Source organism: Leucoraja erinacea, chromosome 31 (genome assembly GCF_028641065.1).
Source record: "Leucoraja erinacea ecotype New England chromosome 31, Leri_hhj_1, whole genome shotgun sequence".
NCBI lineage: Eukaryota > Metazoa > Chordata > Chondrichthyes > Rajiformes > Rajidae > Leucoraja > Leucoraja erinaceus.
In genome coordinates, this window is record NC_073407.1 from 23,494,287 (window position 1) to 23,518,685 (window position 24,399).

At 44.5% G+C, this 24,399-nt stretch overlaps 1 protein-coding gene across 1 annotated transcript in view; it reads right to left on the reverse strand.

Moving 5' to 3' along the window:
* Window positions 1-24,399, reverse strand: part of LOC129712119 (astrotactin-2-like) — an 863,305-nt gene that overhangs the window by 244,373 nt on the left and 594,533 nt on the right. The window contains 1 exon segment of the mRNA XM_055660334.1: window positions 24,049-24,197. Within this exon segment, the coding sequence (XP_055516309.1) occupies window positions 24,049-24,197 (149 nt within the window).

Here is a 24,399-nt window from a genome sequence, read left to right on the forward strand (position 1 = left end):
TTGTTTAAAATGAAAGAGCGTGCAATTGCTGCATTGAGAACTGGATTCCCTTTTGATAAAGTCATTGCCATTAATATACACACAATTCATTCACAGCCAGTTAACACAGAACCAGTTCCAGTAACCACATGAAACCAACGTTTGAACATTGCTGCATTTACAGTCAGATATCAAAGGGACAAGGCCACTTCTACAAATACTCTTTTATTGCCGATTAACTTCTGAGAGGAATCGTCTGAACTATGTTTGTCTGAGATCGGGCGGGCTAAAGTGAAGATGTATTCTACACTTCAGTTTGCTCAGTTCCCTGATTAGCTGCAGAATTAGTTTAGTTTAGTTTAGTTTAGAGATACAGCGCGGAAACAGGCCCTTCGGCCCACCGAGTCCGCGCCCACCAGCGATCTCCGCGATCTCCGCACACCAACACTAGGGGCAGTTTACATTTATACCAACCTACAAACCTGTACGTCTTTGGAGTGTGGAAGGAAACCGAAGATCTCGGAAAAAGCCCAATGCAGGTCACGGGGAGAACGTACAAACTCCGTAAAGACAGCACTCGTAGTCAGGATCAAACCGAAATCTCCGGCGATGCAAGCACCGTAAGGCAGCAACTCGCCCTTGACGCGTTCTGCTTTCAATGGGCTGACAATTGCCAGACTCTATAACAGACTTTAGACTGGAAACAAGCCTATTGGCCCATCAGGTCCACGCTGACCAGCGATTAACCCCGTCCACCAGCACTATCCTACACTACGGACACGTTACAGAAGCAATTGACCTACAAACCTGTATATCTCACGTATTGTCTTAATAATGTATTGTCTTTCTGCTAACTGGTTAGCACGCAACAAAAGCTTTTCACTGTACCTCGGAACACGTGACAATAAACTAAACTGAAACTGGGCGGAAACCGGAGCTCCTGGAGAAAACCCACACGGTCACAGGGAGAACGTACAAACTCTACAAACAGCATCTATAGCCTGAGTCGGTGATGCTGCAACTCTACAGCTGTGACATTGTGTTGCCCCAAGCATCTGTTAGTTGTCCCCTACAGGATTCCAACAGGTACACTGTCTTCTGCAGTTGTGCAAGCCTGGGGAAGGCTACTTTTTAACAATTGCTGCTGTGTTTTGTCGATAGCTAAAACCAAAAAATAACATTCCCTTTCCATTGCTAGAAACCATCTTAAGGACTCGCGTCTACACTGTGGTAGGAAAAAAGATCTGAAAAGTCACATGTATTCAGGTGCAAAAATGGCTCAATTTCTGAATTATAATAGGAGGAAATCTTCAAAAATGTTTTTTTCCTCAATAACATCAGTGCCATTTTCAATTCAAAAATATTATTTTAGCCTGGATATGGGAAAGACGAAGATACAATGTGTTGGAGAAACATAGCGGGTCAGAGAACATGGGCCTGGTGATGCATCTGTGGAGAACATGGGCCTGGTGATGCTTTGGGTCGGCACCCTGCTTCAGAAATGAGAAAAATCAAAATTCCAGGAAGCAGGAGCCAGATTTAAGGCGAGAGAGACAAACTTAATTGGAAACTTTTAATTAGGACAACTTTTTCACAAAGAGAAAAGTGGCCAAATGGAACGAGCTGCCAGAGGAGGCAGAGGAGTTGAGTCAGGTACTATAACAGCAGTTAAAAGACACAGACAAGTATATGGATAGGTACGATTTAGAGGGATATGGGCCAAACACGGCCAAATGAGACAACAGATGGGGCACCTTGATCTGCATTGAAGAGTTGGGCCGAAGGGCCTGTTTCCATACTGTATCAATCTCTGAGCAGAGGGGAAGAAGTTGTTCCTGAACCTGGACGTTACAGTTTTCAGGCTCCTGTGCCTTCTTCCTGATAGCAGGGGTGATATGAGTGTGTGGCCAGGGTGGTGTGGGTCTCTGACGATGCTGTCTGCCTTTTTGAGGCAACGACTCGGGTAAATCCCCTTTGATGGTGGGGAGGGGAGTGCAGGGAAAATGGGACTAGCTAAGATTGGGCACCTGGGTCAGCATGGAAGAGTTAGGCCGAAGGGCCTGTTTCCATGCTGGATGACTCAATGATTATCAAAATGAAAAGGCAGGGGCTCATTTTTGACATCCCTTAAACATCTTGGAATTCTGCAGCATTCCTCCTTTGGCTGAGTTCACTAATTATGCCTGAACCCTGCAAGGCCCATTGCAAGGTTTTCCGGGCACTGTCTCTAAAGTTACAAACATAACATGCAGCGAATGACATTCTCACTGCTCAGAAGAAAATCTGTGTTGATTAGCAAAGTCCAGGAACTCTGCCAAGAAATCATGTTTAAATATTTTTTTAATGTTTACCTCCACAGAGACTTCAGCTAAACAAAAACATGTGAGCATTTGAAATCTAATGTTGAAATTTTTCCTCAATTGAAACTTTATTTTGTTTGCTTTTGATGACTTTGTCCCACTCTATCATTCAATGAAACAGCACGGACCTGGTTGCAATTAAGAGAAAGGTTTTGCTTGTTCTGATTCATACTTGCTGTGGTCATTTAAGTATTTTCAGGGCTATCAGACTTTGTCGTAACTGCAATAGTTCCCGGGATGGCGGGACCGGCTTATGAAGAAAGAATGGGTCGACTGGGTTTGTATTCACTGGCATTTAGAGGGATGAGAGGATATCTTATAGAAACATGTAAAATCCTGAAGGTATTGGACAGAATTATCCCATCAAGTCTACTCCGCCATTCAATCATGGCTGATCTGCCTGTCCCTCCTATCTCCATTCTCCTGTGCGCAGTTCTACTGCTTTGATGTGCGTGGTATATATATATATGGTATGTTACATTGTCATGTGGAATTCATTGCCACAGAAGGCTGTGGAGGCCAGGTCAATGGTCATAAGGTCATAAGGGATAGGAGTAGAATTAGGCCATTCGGCCCATCAAGTCTACTCCGCCACTCAATCAAGGCTGACCTGTCTCTCCCTCCTAATCTCATACTCCTGCCTTGCCCCCATAACCTCTGACACCCATACTAAGCAAGAATCTACCTCGGTAGACAAAAGTGCTGGAGAAACTCAGCGGGTGCAGCAGCATCTATGGAGCGAAGGAAATAGGCAATGTCGACTTTGATTATTTCCTTCGCTGCATAGATGCTGCTGCACCCGCTGAGTTCCTCCAGCACTATTGTCTACCTTCGATTTTCCAGCATCTGCAGTTCCTTCTAAAACACAAGAATCTACCTATCTCAACCTTGACTTGGCCTCCACAACTTTCTGTGGCAAAGAATTCCACAGATTCCCCACCCTCTGATTAAAGATATTCCTCCTCATCTCCTTCCTAAAGGAACGTCCTTTATTTCGGATGCTATGGCCTCTGGTCCTAGACTCTCCGACTAGTGGAAACATCCTCTCCACATCCACATCTCCACATTTATAGTGGGTTTGGTAAGGCGATCCTCCTTGAGGTCTATGTGCTTGCTAGACTGATGTTTCCCAGCCCGAGGCACCTATTTATTGTTGGTCGGCTGGTTTTGGTCCTCAACGCTTATAATGCGAAGTGATTCTGGGCCTTTTCCAACAATTAAGCTATTGTATAAATAAGATCATGTTATAACCATTTAATAACATCATTTATCAATGCCAGAGTTTTGCCACTGAAATATTTGAAGGTAATTAGAGATTTACTGTTCAAGAACATAGCATGATTAGGCCAGTCACTCGCTGTGCCATTCAATGAGGTAATGGATGGTCTTGGACCTCAGATGCGTCTCGTTGCTCAGTTCCCCAAATCTCCAGATGACTATCACGTCCAAAGGTTACGTCATCTATCCACGTTCTCCAGAGATGCTGCCTGACCTGCTGAGATACTCCAGCACATTGTGTCCTTTTGTGTAAACCAGCATCTGAGGAAGGGTCCTGACCTGAAATATCATCTATCCACGTTCTCCAGAGATGCTGCCCGACCTGCTGAGTTACTCCAGCACTTTGTGTCCTTTTGTACAAACCAGCATCTGAGGAAGGGTTCTAATTCAAAATGTTACGTACCCATGTTCTCCAGGGATGTTAAAAACATAGAAAATAGGTGCAGGAGTAGGCCATTTGGCACTTCGAGCCTGCACCGCCATTCAATATGATCATGGCTGATCATCCAACTCAGTATCCCGTACCTGCCTTCTCTACATACCCCCTGATCCCTTTAGCCACAAGGGCCACATCTAACTCCGTCTTAAATATACCCAATGAACTGTGGCCTCAACTACCTTCTGTGACAGAGAATTCCACAGATTCACCACTCTCTGTGTGAAAAATCAGACTGAACATGCCGAGTTACTCCAGCACTTTGGGTCTTTTTTTTAATGTCCCTCTAAACCTGTCCCATCCATGTACATGTCCAATTGTTTCTTAAACATTGCGATAGTCCCAACCTCAACTACCTCCTCTGGCAGCTCGTTCCATACACCTACCACCCTTTGCGTGAAGAAGTCACCCCTCATGTTTCTGTTGAATCATTTCCCCTTCACCTTCAACCTATGGAGGCCCTCTGGTCCTCGATTCACCTACTCTGGGCAAGAGACTGTGTGTCCACCCGAACTATTCCTCTCATGATTTTATTGCACCTCATTAAGATCACCCCCTCATCCTCCTGCGCTCCCAGCCGACTCAACCTCTTCCCCCACTATCGCTCAGACCCTCGACTCCTGGCAACATCCTCGTAAATTCCAAACAACTCAAGTTTTCCTTGAACATTGCAATCCCAGGTCCAACAGTGCAGCTCAGGATAACCATTCGAGTTCATAGTAATGCATTCACAGGCTCTGCTCCATTTATTTAACTTGGGACGGTTTCTCACAATGTTATTTTTAATGGAACGGCAGAATAGCTCATACAGCAGATGGCAAGCAGTATGGGTGGAATGCAAGAGCCAATAGATAAAGGAATGCGTCCCCTCGTGGGGTGAAGAAAATGTGTAACAAGTCTGCTATGTATCTGAACTACAGCAGATAATGCTGCTGATTTACATTGGCAAACACAAGTTAGATTTTGGCTGATTTCTGAAGAAATTCAATCCCCTCCATAACATTTCACAGTCCTAAATTTAAACTCTCAGGAATTGGCACAATAGCTTCAGATACTCAAAGCAAATTATCCCAGACTCTTTCACGACAAGGCGATCAATCAGTTATGGCATCATTCTGCTTTCAGAATGAGGGACTACAATCCTGAACTTTTTATGAGTAGATTTTTTATCATTCATAATTACGTGCGATTCAGACATGAAGATAATGCCCCTCAGGAAGAAGGAAAATGCATAGATCCAACATATTTATAATGTCCTTAGGATATCCCGACTGTTACTAGTGTTTTTTTCGTACTACTTTTCCATGGGCATGGCCCAATTACAGAACTGGATAGAGTGGATATGGAGAGGATGTTTCCACTAGTGGGAGAGTCTAGGGCTAGAGGTCATAGCCTCAGCTTTAAAGGACGTTCTTTTAGGAAGGAGATGAGGAGGATTTTCTTTGGTCAGAGGGTGGTGAATCTGTGGAATTCTTTGCCACAGAAGGCTGTGGCGGCAGTGTCAGTGGATATATTTAAGGCAGAGATAGATAGATTCTTGATTGGTACATGTTAGGGGTTACGGGGAGAAGGCAGGAGAAAGAGGGAGGGAGGGAGAGATAGATCAGCCATGATTGAATGGCGGAGTAAGCTTGATGGGCCGAATGGCCTAATTCTGCTTCTATCACATGATCTTATGAGTGTAGATGTACTGTATCGGAGATGTTTACCTAAGATGTATCTAAGTGCTTATGTATTTTGATACTTGTACTGAACTGTACACAAAAAATAATTTTGTTGTACCTCAGAACATGTGACCAATAACGACCCATACCTTACTAAAATAAGCATATCCTGCAGGTTAGTTCTTGGGAAGATGTGGGACGTTGCCAGATTTTGCAGTGGATGTAGGAATAAAATCATTTGTATAAACTCATGGGAGCATTAGATCGGGTAATTGCACAAAGGCTCTTGCCCAAGGTAGGTGAATTGAGGTCCAGAGGACATAGGTTTAAGGTGTTTAAGAAGGAACGGCAGATGCTGGAAAATCGAAGGTACACAAAAAAGCTGGAGAAACTCAGCGGATGCAGCAGCATCTATGGAGCGAAGGAAATAGACAACGTTTCGGGCCGAAACCCTTCTTCTTCAAACCCTTCTTAGGTTTAAGCTGAAGGGGAAAAGATTTAATAGGGATATGTGGGGTCATTTTTTTCACACAAAGGGTGATGGGTGTATTGAACGAGCTGCCAGAGGAGCTAGTTGAGGCAGGGATTATCCCAGCGTTTAGGATACAGACAGGTACATGGATAGGATAGGTTTGGAAGGATATGGACCAAATGCAGCAGCTTGGACTGATGTGGATGGGACATGTTGTGAGCGAGTGTTTGGCCAAAGTGCCTGTTTCCATGCTGTATGACTCTGTGACTAAGGTACAATCTTCTCTTGCATCGAGCCTGAAAAAGGGTCCTGACCCGAAATATTCCCTAACCATTCCCTCCACAGTTGGGCCGAAGGGCCTGTTTCCATGCTGTATCACTATGACTCTAATAAGGCTAATCACACACACACACACACAGTTATTTATACATAAATGTAACATAATCTTTCAATATCACTCATTTTTAAATCCTCTCACTGCTATCCAAAATGCCCTCCTCCAAAAATTGTGCAAAAATGCCATTCCATTGCACACTGAACAAAGAACATTTTCAATTATTGTTTCATAAAAACATTCCAATTTTGCACTGGTAGTTTAGCAGTCCACTTTGAGCATCTGTTTAGCAGATCTTAGGTTGCAGTTTAGTTTAGTTTGGAGATATTGCGTGTAAACAGGCCCTTCGGCCCACCTAGTCCATGCCGACCCAGGCTCTATCCTACGCAATTTTACAGAAGCCAATTAACCTACAAACACGCACGTCTTTGGAGTGTGGGAGGAAACCGGAGCACCTGGAGAAAACCCACACAGGTCACGGGGAGAACGTACAAACTCCATACAGACAGCACCCGTAATCAGGGTCGAACCCGGGTCTCTGGCGCTGCAAGCAGCAAATCCATTGCTACGCCACTGTGCCGCCCACTTAATTATTCCCAAATAACTCTCCACTGAAAGTTGCCTTTCACAATAACTCTAGCTTTATAACTCTCATCTTTTAATTATAGTCAGAGATTGAGGTAAAAAAACAACAAAATGATTTAATTTTTCTTTCTCGTGTCTCCACTTCCTTCAAATTTTCAGTCTCTTTATTTTGTTTCCTGCTTCATATCCCTGAATTAATTCTCACTTCCTGGTTCTGACTCTGGTCATTAATGATTTTATTGATTGGTTAAGGAGTTTAAGCATTGCTTGGCCAACTTACACAGCCCCCAGGAGGGCTGTAGAAAGTGCACTCTCATTTTAATTACTCCAGTCACACCAATTTGTAACACAAGGCACATGTAAAGCTTATGAGTGAGGGCAATAACTTGTTATTTATTTTGCTACTTGAAGCAGTATCTGGTCCTCTTGATATCTATTCATGTGCCTTTGCTGAAGCAAGCCTACTTATGTGGAGTAATGAACAAGGCTTGGGATCAGCTAATGCATTCTACTCCTGGAGTGACGTCAGCCACTTTTGAGTAACAGTGACCAAAGGTCAGGATTTAATAAGGATCAGAGGAAAGAAAGAAAGTCCATTCACCAGCGAGGAGAGGATTAGAAAGGAAAGAGTTCTTGGTTCTTGGTTTCTTGGTCCTCCAAAATATTCCAAATGGAATTTAAACTGGAGGTGGTGAAGGGAGGGCTTAAGCCAGAAAGGGTTATTGGGAAGAAAGAGCTACTTTAAATTTAGTTGCATCTGGTTGGGTAACTATAGTTGGGTGGAGATTATTCCATGCTTTAATTGTGCGGGGGAAGAACGAATTGCTGTACACGTCTGTCTTTGTAGCTGGGATCACAAATTGGATCGAATGCCCTCGTCTGCTCCCAATTGATTTGGGTTTGGTGTAGGTCTTGTAGTCTATGTCGAGCTGACCATTTAACATTTTGTAAAAACAGGTCAAACGGTGAGCTTCACGTCTGTCTTGGAGAGGGTTCCACCCCAGAGAATGCGGAAGTTTGGTGACACTCGCTTCTCTCGCTCATAGGTGTTAGTACCAACTAACATAGTTGGTGGGAGAGAGCTCGGTAATGCCTATGAGAAAAGATATTCAGAGAACTATCAGCGGCAAAGTTGCAAGGAACTTGGGTTCGATCCTGACTACGGGTGCTGATTGTACAGGAGTTTGTACTTTCTCCCAGTGACCTGTGTGGGTTTTCTCCGGGAAGCTCCAGTTTCCTCCCACACTCCAAAGGCGTACAGGTTTGGAGGCTAATTGGCTTGGTATAAATATAAATTGTCCCTAGTGTGTGTAGGATAGTGTTAGTGTGCGGGGATCCTTGGTTGGCATGGGCTCGGTGGGCCGAAGGGCCTGTTTCCGCACTGTATCTTTAAACTAAACTCAACCAGTGTGAATGGGTGATCAATGGTTGGTTTGGACTAGCTGGGTGGAAGGGCTAGTTTCCATGTTGTCTCACTAAACTAAACCACACTAAACTAAATAATGTTTAAGAGGGAACTGCAGATGCTGGAGAATCGAAGGTTACACAAAAAAGCTGGAGAAACTCAGCGGGTGCAGCAGCATCTATGGAGCGAAGGAAATAGGCAACGTTTCAGGCCGAAACGTTGCCTATTTCCTTCGCTCCATAGATGCTGCTGCACCCGCTGAGTTTCTCCAGCTTTTTTGTGTAACCTAAACTAAATAATGTTGACATTGTCTTTACTATTCATTATTACACTTATTTCCATGGCCACAATAAACATTACAGCATCTCATCAGTTCTCAACTTTTTTGGCGAGTTGAACACAATACAAATCAACACATCTTTTTGGCAGCGAAAGAACGCATTCGGCCCATCAATCCTGTGCCAGATGTACAAATCCCCTGCTCATTTTTTCTTCTAAACCTTGAGGAGCCCCAAGCTGAGCTACCAGGGGAAAAATACATTCTTTAAGACGCTAACACTGAAGTCATTTTCAAAGCAAGTGATTTGACTTAAATTGTTAAGCCAATTCACTCAAAGTTAGACACAAAGTGCTGGAGTAATTCAGCGGGACAGGCAGCATCTCTGGAGAGAAGGAATGGGCGACAAGAAGGGTCTCGACCCGAAAAACGTCACCCATTCGGGTCGAGACCCTTCTTCAGGCCGAATGTCACGGGATAGGGAAAAGAGAGATGTAGACGGTGATGCAGGGAGAGGTAGATCAAATGAATGAAAGATATGCAAAAAAGGAGCCATGCTAAAGGAAACAGGGCATTGTTCACTGTTTGCAAGGTGAGAACGAAAATCCAGTGTGACTTGGGTGGGGGAGGAATGGAGGGAGAGGGAATGCAGGGGTTACTTGATGTTAGACGAATCAATATTCATACCCCTGGGCTGTAAGCTGCCCAAGCGAAATATGAGATGCTGTTCCTCCAATTTGTGTATTGGCCTCAAAGTTACCCCAGATACAAAACAAAATCAAACATATTCTAATTTTTTTTTCCATACTCTGTCTAAATATAAAGGAAAATAATTATAGAAATGAAGGATGTAATTCTCTGCCGTTGCAAACACTGCCACCTACCAATAAGTCCACCAGGGAGTTGATGGGAGCAGGTGCTTTGGCACTGACTTGCAGATAGTTCAGTACCAAGAGCTTCACTCCGATCCACACTGGCAGATTTCCCAAGAGATCTTCAAGACCCCAATGACACCATCTTTTCCCCATGACAGATTTTCCAAATCGACAAAGAGCCATCTGCACACCTGCACACGCTGACTTTATTTCAGGTATCATTACTTCAGCAATGCTTTCACACCATCGTGATAATTTCACGAGAATTGTTTTGATTAAAGGAACAGTCCTTTGGAGTTCATGGTGGTGCAGCGTGACGGCAATCACTTGGCATTTGCTGAATCTTCAGGGCTGCTAAGAATTTCTTGTGTGGGAAAGAACTGCAAATACTGGCTCAAACCGGAGATAAACACAAAGAGCTGGAGTCACTCAGCGGGACAGGCAGCATCTTTGGAGAGAAGGAATGGGTGACGTTTCGGGTCGAGACTCTTCTTCAGACTGGTTAGGGCAAAGGGAAACGAGAGATATAAATGAGGAAGGTACACAAAATTGCTGGAGAAACTCAGCGGGTGCAGCAGCATCTATGGAGCGATGGAAATAGGCGACGTTTGCCTGAAACGTCGCCTATTTCCTTCGCTCCATAGATGCTGCTGCACCCGCTGAGTTTCTCCAGCAATTTTGTGTACCTTCGATCTTCCAGCATCTGCAGTTCCTTCTTGAACAGATATAAATGAGGATGCAGAGAGACAAAGAACAATGAATGAGAGATATGTAAAAAATTAACAATGATAAAGGAAACAGGCCATTGTTAGCTGTTTGAAGGACGAAAACCAGAAGCTAGTGCGACTTGGGTGACTCCATGAATACAGCCCGAGCCTGCACAACCACTGCCTGTAACTCAGTCCCTTGAATCCTGACAACATCCTGGTAAATCTTCTCCGAATCCTTTCAAGCTTTTTTTTTTAGAGATACAGTGCAGAGACAGGCCCTCTGGCCCACGCCAACCAACGATCCCCGCTCATTAACACTATCCTACACACACTAGGAACAATTTACACATACACCAAGCCAATTAACCTGCAAACCTATATGTATTTGGAGTGTGGGAGGAAACCAAAACTCTCAGAGAAAACCCACGCAGGTCACGGGGAGAACGTACGAACTCTTTACAGACAGCACCCGTAGTCGGGATCGAACCCTGGTCTCCGGCGCTGCAAACACCGTAAGGCAGCAACACTACCGCTGTGCCACCCTGCTGCCCTTTTGTCCACAATAGTTCCCTGGTACTGTTCCTTTAATCAAGGCTTGTCTGATCAACATTCCCCCAAAATTCTCAGTACATTTGCAAATCGTCGGCCGTCGGTCCTCAAATGCACTGGGAAAATGCGTTACATTATTAAGCAACAAATGTACAAGAGGTAAAATTAGATGGAAGTCGATGAGCAACCAAACGTGTGAAAATTGCAGGGGTAACTTATATAGTAGTGCCCAAGAGAATCGAGAGTTGGCAAAGCCGGAATGCTGTGTTATAAAGTATCACCATGCAGCTTTCTTCAGCTCATCAGATGGAGCACAATGGTATCTATGCATGATCTCATCGATGAGTAAGTCCCACTGTGCATGAATCATTTTCTGCAAATAGCAACTTATTTGACTGTGTTTGCTAACAAGGCAATCTGTATATACAATTCCAAGTTCAGGAAGGGAGGGGGAGGGGGGTACATATATTACAGTGGGTAGCAGCACTACAACACAACAAACTAATATTATCTTTAAATCAATTTGCAACGATTCAGGTCAGGACCCTTCTTCAGGCTGAAGAAAGGTCATGTCCTGAAACGTCACCTGTCCATGTTCTCCAGAGATACTCCCCAATCCGCTGAGTTACTCCAGCGTTTTGTGTCTATTAGGTTTGGTTCAGAGATATAGCATGGAAACAGGCCCTTCGGCCCATCGAGTCCACACCAACCAGCCATCATCCACAGACTATTAATATCCTACATATTAAAGGGCCTGTCCCACTTGCATGCGATTGCATGCATCTGGCGCGACCAAACGTGGTCGCTTGAGGCATATGGCCGCGCGGGGCTGGTCCCACTTAGAATCACGGCGGCGTATGGCGTTGTGCGGGGCTGGTCCCGACATCGCGCGAGGCTCCGAAAATGTTGCACTGTCTGAAAATTTTGCATGCCAACGGCCTGTCGGCACGCAGGCGCATTGTGGTCGTAGTCAGCGTCTTGATGATGTACGCCTAGCGCGTGGCGTTGCGCGATGACGTCACCGCCCGGCGTGGCATTGTGTGATGATGTCACCGCCCGGCGTGGCGTTGCGTGATGACGTCACTGCCCGACGCCGTGCGACGCCCAAATTCAGTCGGCCCGCCTCCTGCCCAGCTGATTGGCGAGTATAACGCAAATGACGTCACGCGCGAACTTAGCGCGTACTTCGCGTGAACTCCGCTTCCGTTTGGTCGTGCCAAATGCATGTAATCGCATGCAAGTGGGACAGGCCCTTAAGGACAATTTACAGATGCCAATTAACCTCTAAACCTGCACGTTTTTGGGATGTGGGAAGAAACTAGAGTAGCCGGAAAAAAACTACGCGGTCACGGGAAGAATACACAAACTCTGTACAGACAGCACCTGAGTCAGGATTGAGCCTGGGCCTTCCGGCTCTGTGGGGCAGCAACTCTATCGCTGTGCCTTTTTGCCATTCTGTATCTTTGTTAAAACCTGCATTCTGCAGTTCCTTTTTATTTATTATTTCAACATGAGATGCTCTTTTGATCTCATTCTATTTTACAATAATAAAAGTATTGAATACAAATCTTGCTTCCATTTGCATTGCAATGTAAAATATTTATTCATGCATCTAATATATCTAACATTAATGTGTTCAAAATGTACCTCAAAGGGTTAACATCACAACTCTCCCTCGCCCTGACTGTCATGGTTGCATCTGTAGATTTTCTTGCAAGTAAATTAAATCTAGTGAATGAAAGACTAATTGAAATCAAATTAACTGTCCCGATAACTCTAAATTGTATCCCAAGGTAAGATATGATTTATGCTTCGCATTACATGGGCATGCGTTTTTTAGTTTATCGTGTTTTACTGAAGAGTAACAAACTCTTCAATCCAGTATTCTCAGATGTTTACTGGGAAGGGCTCAGTTTTGATTTGTCCTTCAACAACCGTGATCTTTTGCTGGAGAAACAAGGAACTGCAGATGTAAACAGGGATGTAATGCTGAGGCTCCACAAGGCACTGGTAAGGCCACATTTGGAATATTGTTAGTAATTTTGAGCACCATATCTGAGGAAGGATGTGCTGGCTCTGGAGAGGGCCCAGAGGAGGTTTACAAGAATTATCACAGGAATTAGTTGGTTAACCTATGATAAGCATGTGTCGGCACTGGGCCTGTACTCGCTGGGGTTTAGAAAAATCAGGGAGGTCCTCATTGAAACATACAGGATAGTGAAAGGCTTGGATAGAGTGGATGTGGAGAGGATGTTTCCACTAGTGGGAGAGTCTAGGACTAGAGGTCATAGCCTCAGAATTAGAGGACGTTCTTTTAGGAAAGAAATGAGGAGAAATTTATTTAGTCAGAGTGTGATGAATCTGTGGAATTCTTTGCCACAGTAGGCTGTGGAGGCCAAGTCAGTGGATATTTTTAAGGCAGAGATAGTTGGGTTTCAGGGTTTATGGGGTGGGGTAGAGAGGGAGAGATAGATCAGCCATGTTTGAATGGTGGAGATGATTTGATGGGCCGAATGGCCTAGTACTGGTCCTAAAGAAACCCATTGTAAACAAATTCTCCAGCCAACCTGGGAAATCCCATATAAATATTTTAAACAAATAAATAGATAAAATGTAACTTGTACTTGGGTTTAAACGGCAAATACGCACCACAGTTTTGTTTGGCTACAATTCCTACATTAGCCGCACTGTTAATTCTTCTGGCTGGCATGAAACCAAATTATATCATTAAATATGGCTGTCCAACTTGAATTTCCATCAGCTCGAGTTATAGCCTTAAGGGCCTGTCCCACGATGCGAGTTCACCCAAGAGCTCTCGCGAGTTAAAAAACAACTCATGGTCGGTAGGTAGAATGCACGTGGGACCTCGTTGATGTCCCGTAGCGGCTCGTAATGCGAATGGCAGGTACTCAGGAAACGCAGTAACTCTTGGACATTTATCACAGTGTTGAAAAAACTTCACGAGTTACCGCGTTTCCCCCGAGTACCTGCCGTAGCATTACGAGCCGCTACAAGACATCCACGAGGTCCTACGTACATTCTACGTACTTACCACGAGTTTGATTTTTTTTTTTTAACTTGGGAGAGCTCTTGGGTGAACTCACACCGTGGGACAGGGGCTTAACTGAAGTTTACCTCGAGCGAATCTTGTAGATTGTAAAATTTACCAAGTGGTAAAAGTCAATTTCAGTAGTTCCACATGTGCCATGGTGTCAGGGGTAATGGGGAGAAGGCAGGAGAATGGGGTTAGGAGGGAGAGAATGATCAGCCATGATTGGATGGAGGAGTAGACTTGATGGGCCAAATGGCCTAATTCTACTCCTATCACTTATGACCTTGTAACCTCATGGCCTTTCGGACGGTACAGTGGCGCAGCTGGTAGAGCTGCCGCCTTACAGCGCCAATGACCCAGGATCGACCCTAACCTCGAGTGATGTCTGTGTGGAGTTTGCATGTTCTCCCTGTGACCGTGTGATTTTCCTCTGGGTGCACCGGTTTCCTCCCACTGTACAAGGAGGTGCGGGTTTGTAATTGGCCTGCGTAAATTGCCGGGTATTCAATGATCGGTGTAGAACTACTCTATCAACGAATAACCAAATCAGACTGCCGGGCTTAGACGTGAAGTTAACAGGATTTCATGGGATGTAGCTGGCTGTAAAGCGATTTTCACACATTTCTCTCTGCAGCGAGTGACAGAGCATGTTGAGGAAGTGAGTTCATGTTGTTTCTTGCAGCTTGCACACGCCTGAGCCAACATGAAAGCATCTTAGCAAATTTTGTATCGAAAGTCTAAAATAATTTCCAGCAGAATTTGAGTTGGAAAGAATAAATGTGGACTTACAAAGCTCTTTACGGCCAAGGACAGGGTCGCTGGGCCGGATGGTGCGATGAATGATTGGCCCTAAATCTCGCAATTGTAAAAAACATGGCAGAGGGATAGTGCGCGGTGCCGAGGGTAAACTTCAGGCAGATCACAGACGGGGAAGTGGCAGACGAACTTTGGATGGGAAGAGTACTGACAGTTAAGGGGCTCCTCCCTATTGTACAACAGTTAATTTAGGGGCTCCTCCCTATTGTACAAGTTTCCTGACCTTGTTGTTGAATTTATTCCAACTTTGATATGAATTCCAGGTTTTTTAAGCCTTCAATTACTGCAGATGTTTGTCGTTGACTATAGTTTAACAAGTTTATAGTTCACTCACCTTTAAGATTCCAAGAGCTTTGATAATGAATGGCCCTTCCAGGGGATCAGAGGGTATGGAGTGAAGGCAGGTAACGGGAACTGCAGATGATCATATTAAATGGCTTTAAACCGATTTCTAGAGCCAAACAATGCTGCTGAGTAACTCAGCGGGACAGGCAGCTTCTCTGGAGAGAAGGAATGGGTGACGTTTTGGGTCTGCGGTTTAAACCAGCATCCGCAGTTCCTTCCTAGTCTGAAGAAGGGTCTCGACCCGAAATGCCAACTATTCCTTTTCTCCAGAGATGCTGCCTGACTCGCTGAGTTACTCCAGCTTTTTGTGTCTGTCTCCAGATTGGGATTGCAGCGCCAGAGACCCGGGTTCGATCCTGACTACGGGTGTTGTCTGCACGGAGTTTGTGTGTTCTCCCTGTGACTTGCGTGGGTTTTCCCCAGGTACTCCAGCTTCCTCCCACACTCCAAAGACGTGCATGTTGGCAGGACAATTAGCTTCTGTAAATTGGAATTCCACTTGAATGCTATCAAATAGATTTCATATGTGAAGGTTTTTTTCGAGTGGCTTGCAACATCCAAGAAAGAATACGAATGTTGTTCAAGACCTCAAGCCTGCTATAAAGCATTGATTGTACAATTTCCACAAGTTGAAACCATTAAAAAAATGCATTGATTCCTTTTCTGGCTGCTCAAGCATGGAACACTATGTGCTATATGTCAAAATATTATTAGTTCAGATTTCTTAAGTAAGTGAGATCATTTGAGGCCATCAAATTTTAAATAGGTCCATAATATGCTCTGAAAATCTCTTCCCAATCCACCTTTCACAAGACTTTGGTGAGCAGATTCACAGCAAGCTGATTCAATCATTTTAACTTGCTCTCCCCTGAAGTCAGAGGGGGGGGGGGAAATGAAGAGAAATTTCTTTAGTCAGAGGGTGGTGAATCTGTGGAACTCATTGCCACCAAGTCAGTGGATATTTTTTAAGGCAGAGATACACAAATTTTTGATTAGAATGGGTGTCAGGGGTGATGGGGAGAAGGCAGGAAGATGGGATTAGCAGCCATGATTGAATGGCAGAGTAGACTCGATTGGCCGAATGGCCTAACTCTACTCCTAGAACTTGTGACGGCGTTGACATAATTGCAAAAAGAATGCTAATGAATAGCCCAAACTCTGGACCTTAGAAAAAGCAATAGATATAGATTTCTCCTTGAAGCAACAAATCTTGCATGATGTGGTTAAACCACAACCTGCATCGGCCAAATGTGGGCAGTGTAGCTGGGACATGTTGGCTGGTGTGGGCAGGTTGGGCCTAAGGGCCTGTTTCCACATTCTATGTCTCCATGTATTGTTCTATTTACCGTCAATAAGAAGGTGCAACAATAGAGTTGCAATACACTGCCAGTGACTGCGTGACTACATGGCTCCAATTTACAGTTTGCTTACAAAGTATCTTACAAAGTGGCATTCTTTGACATAGCACCATTTAAGGTACAGGGCGGCATGGCGGCGCAGCGATAGAGCTGCTACCTTACAGCGCTGGAGACCCGGGATCGATCCTGACTATGGGTGCTGTCTGTACGGAGTTTGTACGTCATCCCCATAACCGCATGGATATTCTCCGGGAGCTCTGATGTCCTCCCACACTCCAAAGTCATGCAGGTTTGTAGGCTAATTAGCTTGTATAATTGTAAATTATCCCTTGTGTGGTGTGTGTGTGTGTGGGATAGTGTTAATGTGCTGGGATCGCTGGCTGGCACAGACTCGGTGGGCTGAAGGGCCTGTTTCCACGCTGTATCTCTAAACTAAAACTAAACTGGAAGTATTTCCGTGTTGCCAAATTTCCAATGTCTGCATTTAACACGATGAATTCAGTCACTGAAGTTCCTTTTTTGTCCTTCGTATTTACCAAATAGTTGTGGTAAATTGTGGTCATTCTAGCCTGAATAAATCTTTACAGGCAATCCTGACGAGAGGCCATCGTCGTGAGGCCGGTGATAAATATTCAATGATAATCAACCTGTGAGTTGTGACAATTCTCTCTCCGTTCCTCCCCCTCCTCCACCCTGTCATCCTGCTAGTTTCACTGTTTGCATCCCTCCGTTGTCACCTCTTCGACAGCCAACAATGGACCATTGTGGGCTCGCACCTTCCCTGAGTCACTGGTCCCGGCTCTGATTTGGTATAGAGTTATAGAGTGATACAGGCCTTTCTGCCAACTTGCCCACACCGGCCAACATCTCCCATCTACAATAGTCCCACCTGCCTATGTCTGGCCCATATCCCTCCAAACTTGTCTAATTGTTTCTGAAACATTGCAATAGCCATAGTTCTGTACCTTTTCATACCTCTAGTTTCCCTCTCCTCAATTCTCAGTCTGAAGAAGGGTCTCGACCCGACACGTCATCCATTCCTTTTTCCAAAGATGCTGCCTGACCCGCTGAGTTACTCCAACATTGTGTGTCTAACAACAACTGTACTGGACCCAAGCTCACTCTGTCTGAAGAATAGCTCAATGGGTATGAAACCATTATCATAATATCAATTCAGACAAAGGACTGAAGAAGGGTCTCATCCCGAAACGTCACCCGTTCCTTCTCTGCAGAGATGCTGTCTGTCCCTCTGAGTTACTCCAGCATTTTGTGTCTACCTTCAATTCAATCTCATCCTATTTTCAATTTGAGAAAGGACTTGTGCATGCAAGTGTGAACATTGGCTCGTATTATGAAACAAAATGTGGACTTGCATGCAAAGGGAAGGGTCATCAATGGGAAACTATGTTCGAGCTTGTCATAATTCATAATAGAAATTATGCATTTTCTCAGAGGACAGAGCTAAGGGGGATAGGTTTGTCTTTGGCTGCTCGTCCTTGCTTCAGAGAGGATAGAATGTCTCTACATTGCAAAATCGCTGGCCAAAATAAGCCTCCTTGGAAGAGTACCAACCTGCTGCCCTTTCACACCCACACAGCAGAAAAAGATCTTCAGTGGACAGGTTCTGGCAGCTCAGTGCCCGAGTGGTGCAAATCACCCCCTGAAATCAGGAGCCCACAACCGATGCCATCTTTGGCTTCCAGTCACGAGGAACCATCCACAAATAACCAAACTCCTCCAGGGAGGGGATTCTGAATCGGAGCATATTTGTAATTAACTCAATGAAGTCAGTCTTCTGGCAAATTCATTCGACATTCCTAGCAGTCACGATTCACTCCAGAGTCCAGAGGTTTCAGGGCTATTTAAAAAAAGAAATGTTTCTGATTCAAGTTGGAAATTGAAATATTCAGGAAGCTGGGTTTAAATTTCCCCACACGAGTCCTGCCAATCTGCAGAGCATGGATAAATCCCAAGTATCATCAATTTCTTCTGTCAGAGGGTGGTGAATCTGTGGAATTAATTTCCACAGAAGACTGTGGAGGCCAAATCAATAGATATTTTTCAGGCGGAGAGTGACAGATTAGTGCGGGTGTCTGGGGTTATGGGGAGAAGGCAGGAGAATGGGGTTAGGAGGGAGACAGAGATCAGCCATGATCGAATGGTAGCGCAAACTCAATGGGTCGAATCGTCTAATTCTGCTCCTTATGGCCAATGCATTCCACAGACGAGGCTTATCCTCTCCACATTCACTCGAGGCAACAGAATATTATTGCACTCGAGTATTTATTATTCAGAAGGACCAAATATACATTGGCAGGTAGTCTGGCTCCATTTTTACAATCAACTCAATTGAACGTGGAAATTATCCAAATATTACTGCTGACAATAATTAATTACGTGCTATCGATTTTCTTCTTAGCAACCAAATAAACTGCTAACATTACGTGAGATACACACAAAGTGCTGGCTAACATTACATGCCGCTCATTTTTTTTTCACTTTACTTCCAGAAAACAATTAAGGGCGGCACGGTGGCATAGAGTTGCTGCCTTACAGCGCTGGAGACCCGGGTACGATCCTGACCACGGGTGCTGTCTGTACGGAGTTTATACGTTCTGCCCAAGACCTGCGTGGGTTTTCTCTGGGCACCCCGGTTTCCTTCCACACTCCAAAGTCGTACAGGTTTGCAGGTTAATTGGCTTGGTATAAATGTAAATTGTCGCTAGTGTGTGTAGAGTGCGGGGATCGCTGGTCGGTGCGGACTCGGTGGGCCGAAGGGACTGTTTCCGCTCTGTATCTCTAAACTAAGCAAAACTAAACTAATGGTTAAACAAATAACCACACATTTTAAATGATGGCTCGGTGCATAAATTACTATGTGGAAGCTGTGTTTACACAGCTATTATGCAACCTGGTTTTTCTCCATAAAACATTATTTTAGTTGACATGTATCCAAGCTGAAGACAGACACAAACTGCTGGAGTAACTCAGTGGGTCAGGCAGCATCTCTGGAGAGAAGTAATGGGTGACGTTTTCGGGTCGAGACACTCCTTCAGCTATATCCCAGCAGAGATTGCCTGTGTTTGTCCTGCCTCCTGGATTTTCTTCCCTGCGTGACTCCTTTCCTACATTAGACTTTTAGTCTTAGGAGATAGATACAGTACGGACACAGGCCCTTTGGCCCATCGAGTCCATGCCAACCAGCGATCACCCTGTGCATGATCACTACCCTACACACAATCAACTGGAAATCCTAACAGGATCCAGGGATATGGGGAGAAGGCAGGCATGGGTTACTGATTGTGGATGATCAGCCATGATCACGATGAATGGCGGTGCAAGCCCGATATGCCAAATGGCCTCCTCCTGCACCTATTTTCTATGTTTCTATTGAAACAAACTATCTGGAGGCCCGATAATCTGTGTTCCATCTACAACTCTGAGGCATGTTAATTCCAAAGGAGTATTTGCTAACAAAGAGAAGTTCAGGATGTTTCTAGGAAGCATTTAATGACTGTCTCTATGGAGCGAAGGAAATAGGCAACAGAGATGCTGCTTCACCCGCTGAGTTTCTGCAGATTTTCCAGCATCTGCTGTTCCTTCTTAAACATAATGGCTGCCTCATCCCACTCTATCATCTACCACCCCCTCCTCCACTCCCTCACCACTCCCCCATGTTGCAGAGTCATTCAATTTCTCATTAATAATTCTTTGTGTCACTTCAGCCTGAAGCACATGGTGTCATATCACCACAGCCTGAATCACCTGGCACATACCTCACTCATTTTCATCCACGTGATTCAACTGTTACCAACCCTACATCACCATTCACCGATCTGTATACAAGTCATTTTGGTGTTGGGCTCCCGATAAAGGAAAGCAAACCTGTTCGGACATTCCTCGGCGTTTTAAAATCCAGGCGGCAATTCATGTAAGGCTGCCTAATGCGTTTTAATACTCAAATCGTGTAAAGTATTTAAAGGCAGTTTACGGGAAGGACAGATCTCAGCGTCAGCCTATATTCACTCGGCATCAGGGCGGCAGGGTGGTAGAGTTGCTGTTGTATAGCGCCAGAGACCTGGGTTCGATCCTGACTACGGGTGCTGTCTTCACGGAGTTCATGCGTCCTCCCTGTGTCCTGTGTGGGTTTTCTCCGGGATCTTCGAATTCCTCCCGCACTCCATAATGTGTACAGGTTGTGTAGGTTAATTGCTTTGGTATAATCGTAAATTGTCCCTAGTGTGTGTCGGATAGCACCAGTGTATGGGGGATCGCTGGTTAGTGCGGGCTCGGTGGGCCGAAGGGCCTATTTCCGCGCAGTATCTCTAAACTAAACAAAAAATGCAGGCGCGCACAGTTTTGTTTTAACAGCATAGTAATCGCTAGTTGTGAAACGTAAGTTTATTGACTGCCTTTGTCATTTGCATTTTGTTTATCCTTTGACAAGTAATCAAATTATTAAATGAAAAGAAAATACAGCAAGCAGTGGAATTTCATTTTTACCACCAAGCAGATGTGTCAAAGTTGCGTGAACTTTGGAAATTGAACATGAATTATTACAGTATTGAATAGCATTGTGATTGGCTCTGAGACATAGACATGAACTATAATCCAACTTTTGTGGCAATCTCTGGAGAGAAGGAATAGGTCTGAAGATGGGTCTCGACCCAAAATGCCACCTCTTCCTTCTCTCCAGAGATGCTGCCTGTCCCACTGACTTACTCCAGCATTTTGTGTCTATCTTCGATTTAAACTGGCATCTGCAGTTCTTTCGTACACTATTTGTCAATCTAATTTTCGGAGCAGGTAGATGTCTTAACAATTTGCAAGAAATCTGAATAATAAAAGTCTGTTTAAGTGCCAATATTGTTTCAAAAAAACATGTTTTAAAACAGTGTATTAACCTTTATTTCCTTGACCTGTTGTCTAGACTCATGATAATAGTAATTCACCATTGAGTGCCTGCCTGTGCTGGTCCATTGACATGCTCCTGGCATGGATTCATACTCTACTCAGAAGCTGCCTGTAAAGAAGCATTATCACATCCAGGCAACTTGCTTTCACCAGCTCCTGCCGGCATGTGTCGTGCTGTGGTGGATTATTGCCTCTGCAGCAGCCCCGGAAATAATGGATCAATTTCGAAGACCCAGGAAGGACAGATTAACACGACCATGCAGGGGCGGCACGGTGGCGCAGCGGTAGAGTTGCTGCCTTACAGCACCAGAGACCCGGGTGCGATCCTTTAATATTCCATTGTTATTGGCGTCTACAGAGATCATCAGATCAGAGGCAGCCAAAAGGGATGTTAATCGCTTTGGTTTTTAATTTAGTTCAGAGATACAGCGCGGAAACCAAGTCCGTGCCGACCAGCCATCCCTGCACATTAACACTACTAGGGACATTTTACATTTATACCACGTATACAAACCCAAGCCAATTAACCTACAAACCCGTACGTCTTTGGAGTGTGGGAGGAACCCGAAGGGCTTGGAGAAAACCCACGCAGGTCACAGGGAGAACGTACAAACTCCCGTACAGACAGCATCCGTAGTCGGGGTCAAACCCGGGTCTCCGGCGCTGCAAGGCAGAAACTCTACCACCATGCCACACTTCATACGGCGCGCTATTAGATGTGCATCAATCCCCCATTATGTGAATGTGAGGTGGTGTGTTAATTTGTTCGTCAGCATCCATCCATCCTTACTGAATGCATTCAGTGTTACATTAATCCTTTTGCAAAATTGTGTTAACCTTTCATTACCAAACACATGCATGACTGTGTTGATCTGTTTTTGCTGGCTCCTGACAGGGGCAAGATGGGTATAAATCAGCTGCTGCTGGCTCCCTGCATTGTCATGTTAATCCAACATTTCTGGGCACCAGCAGTGACGTGTTAATCTGTCAATATTTAGCCCCAGATCTGCTGCATTGTTCTATCATTACCGTCTGCTTGTTGGATCCTATTGTTATTGTTTATAACTGTTGAACGTACAAACTCCGTATAGACAGCACCCATAGTCTTGATTAGTACGGGTGTCAGGTGTTATGGGGAGAAGGCAGGGGAATCGGGTTAGGAGGGAGAGATAGATCAGCCATGATTGAAAGGCAGAGTAGACTCGATGGGCCGAATGGCCTACTCTATTTCTGTGTCTATGACCTTATGAAATTATCACAGTCTAACAGATACTGTACGCCTCAGGATGAATAGAGAAGAGGTCTTTGGCTTGTAAATGGTTGGCCCTTGGAGCCCGGTCAATCTAAACAAACTTTAGCAAGAATGCAACCAAAAGCATGTTCCACAAGCGATTTTCTTTTAGATTGGAGCCTGAAACTGGTGTTCCTCTTCAAACAAAAACAAACGAGGGCAGAACTGAACACTATATCATGGCGGGGGAAAAAAATTCACAGACGCATTGAGCTCAGAAGGATCGTATGCCAATAACAAAATATATAAAGACAATACACCGAGTGTAAGTACAACATTCAATATTTACACATGATTGAAAAGAATCATTTTCCCATCAACATACGATAACTGGAAAAATAACATTCTTATGTCTGATTAGTGCGGCACTCTTAAATAGAACCGCTTGGCACACACACCGCCACATAGAGATCAGACATTACGTACAAGAGTACCCAACGTATAAACCAGCCGCAAAGTCCAAGTTCACATTTATTGCCACATTCACCAATTAAGGTACAGTGGCATTTGATTTAGCATTCAGCCACACAATCAAACAGAGCACATAATTAACAAATGCAACATGTTTCGACCATGTTCTTTGATTTAGTGTGGGTGTCAATGAGTGGTCGCGGGATTATTCCTTGTACACAAACATGCCTATCGATGTTATTTTTGGATTCAGTGGTGGCTCTAGCAAAAGATGATTTTGTCTCGCCAGTGCCCTCTTGAGCAGTGGAAGTTAAAGGCCCTGTCCCACTGTACGAGGTATTTCAAGAGTTCTCCCGAGTTAAAAAAATCGTGGTAAGTACGTAGAATGTACGTAGCGGGTACGTCGGAGCTCGGGGCGTCTCTTAGCGGCTTGTAACGCTAACGGCAGGCACTCGGGAAACGCGGTAAGCTCGTGAAGATTTTTCAACATGTTGAAAAATGTCCACGAGAGACTTGAGTACCTACCAGCAGATATTACCGTAATTCTCCGAGTTCGAATCAGGGGAAACTCGGGAGAACTCTTGAATTACCTCGTACAGTGGGACAGCCCCTTAAAGAGTGATGTTATTATCCCATCCAAATATAAAATCATATCAGGGCATAATGCAAACCCTTGTAGTATTAGTGATTTCACACACGTTGCTACGGTCTTTGAAAAAAGGCCTTGTATTACAAATGTTATGATAAACATCCACTTTAAGGGACAAGTTTAAAAAAAACAACCCAATTCAACATCCAGCATTCGAGTTTGTTCTTTTGTACTCTTTCAATGAAAATGTGTGCAATATTGACTTCATTGAGTAAATATCTGGTCAGAAAGTTCTCAACCAACAGTCTGGAACAGTTAAGGTTTTCTTGTAAATTAATAAAGGCTTACCCGCATAAAGGTTTGGATCGATGTAATCGTCCAGTTTCTTGTAGTGGATGATGTAATCTGCTATTTTTGTTCCGATAGCGGGCTGTGCATCTTGCCATTCCAAGCCTATCATGGTACTCGATGGCTCTACACTTGCTGACAGCCTCAAACTTGATGTAAAGAAATCAGAGACCAACATTAAGCAGCGCAAAGGTCCATTTGTCAAAGCACAGCACATCATTTCCCAGGTGTCAGACATAAGCACTAGTCTAACCATTTCAATACCCATTGGAGGTACACAAAAATGCTGGAGAAACTCAGCGGGTGCAGCAGCATCTATGGAGCGAAGGAAATAGGCAACGTTTCGGGCCG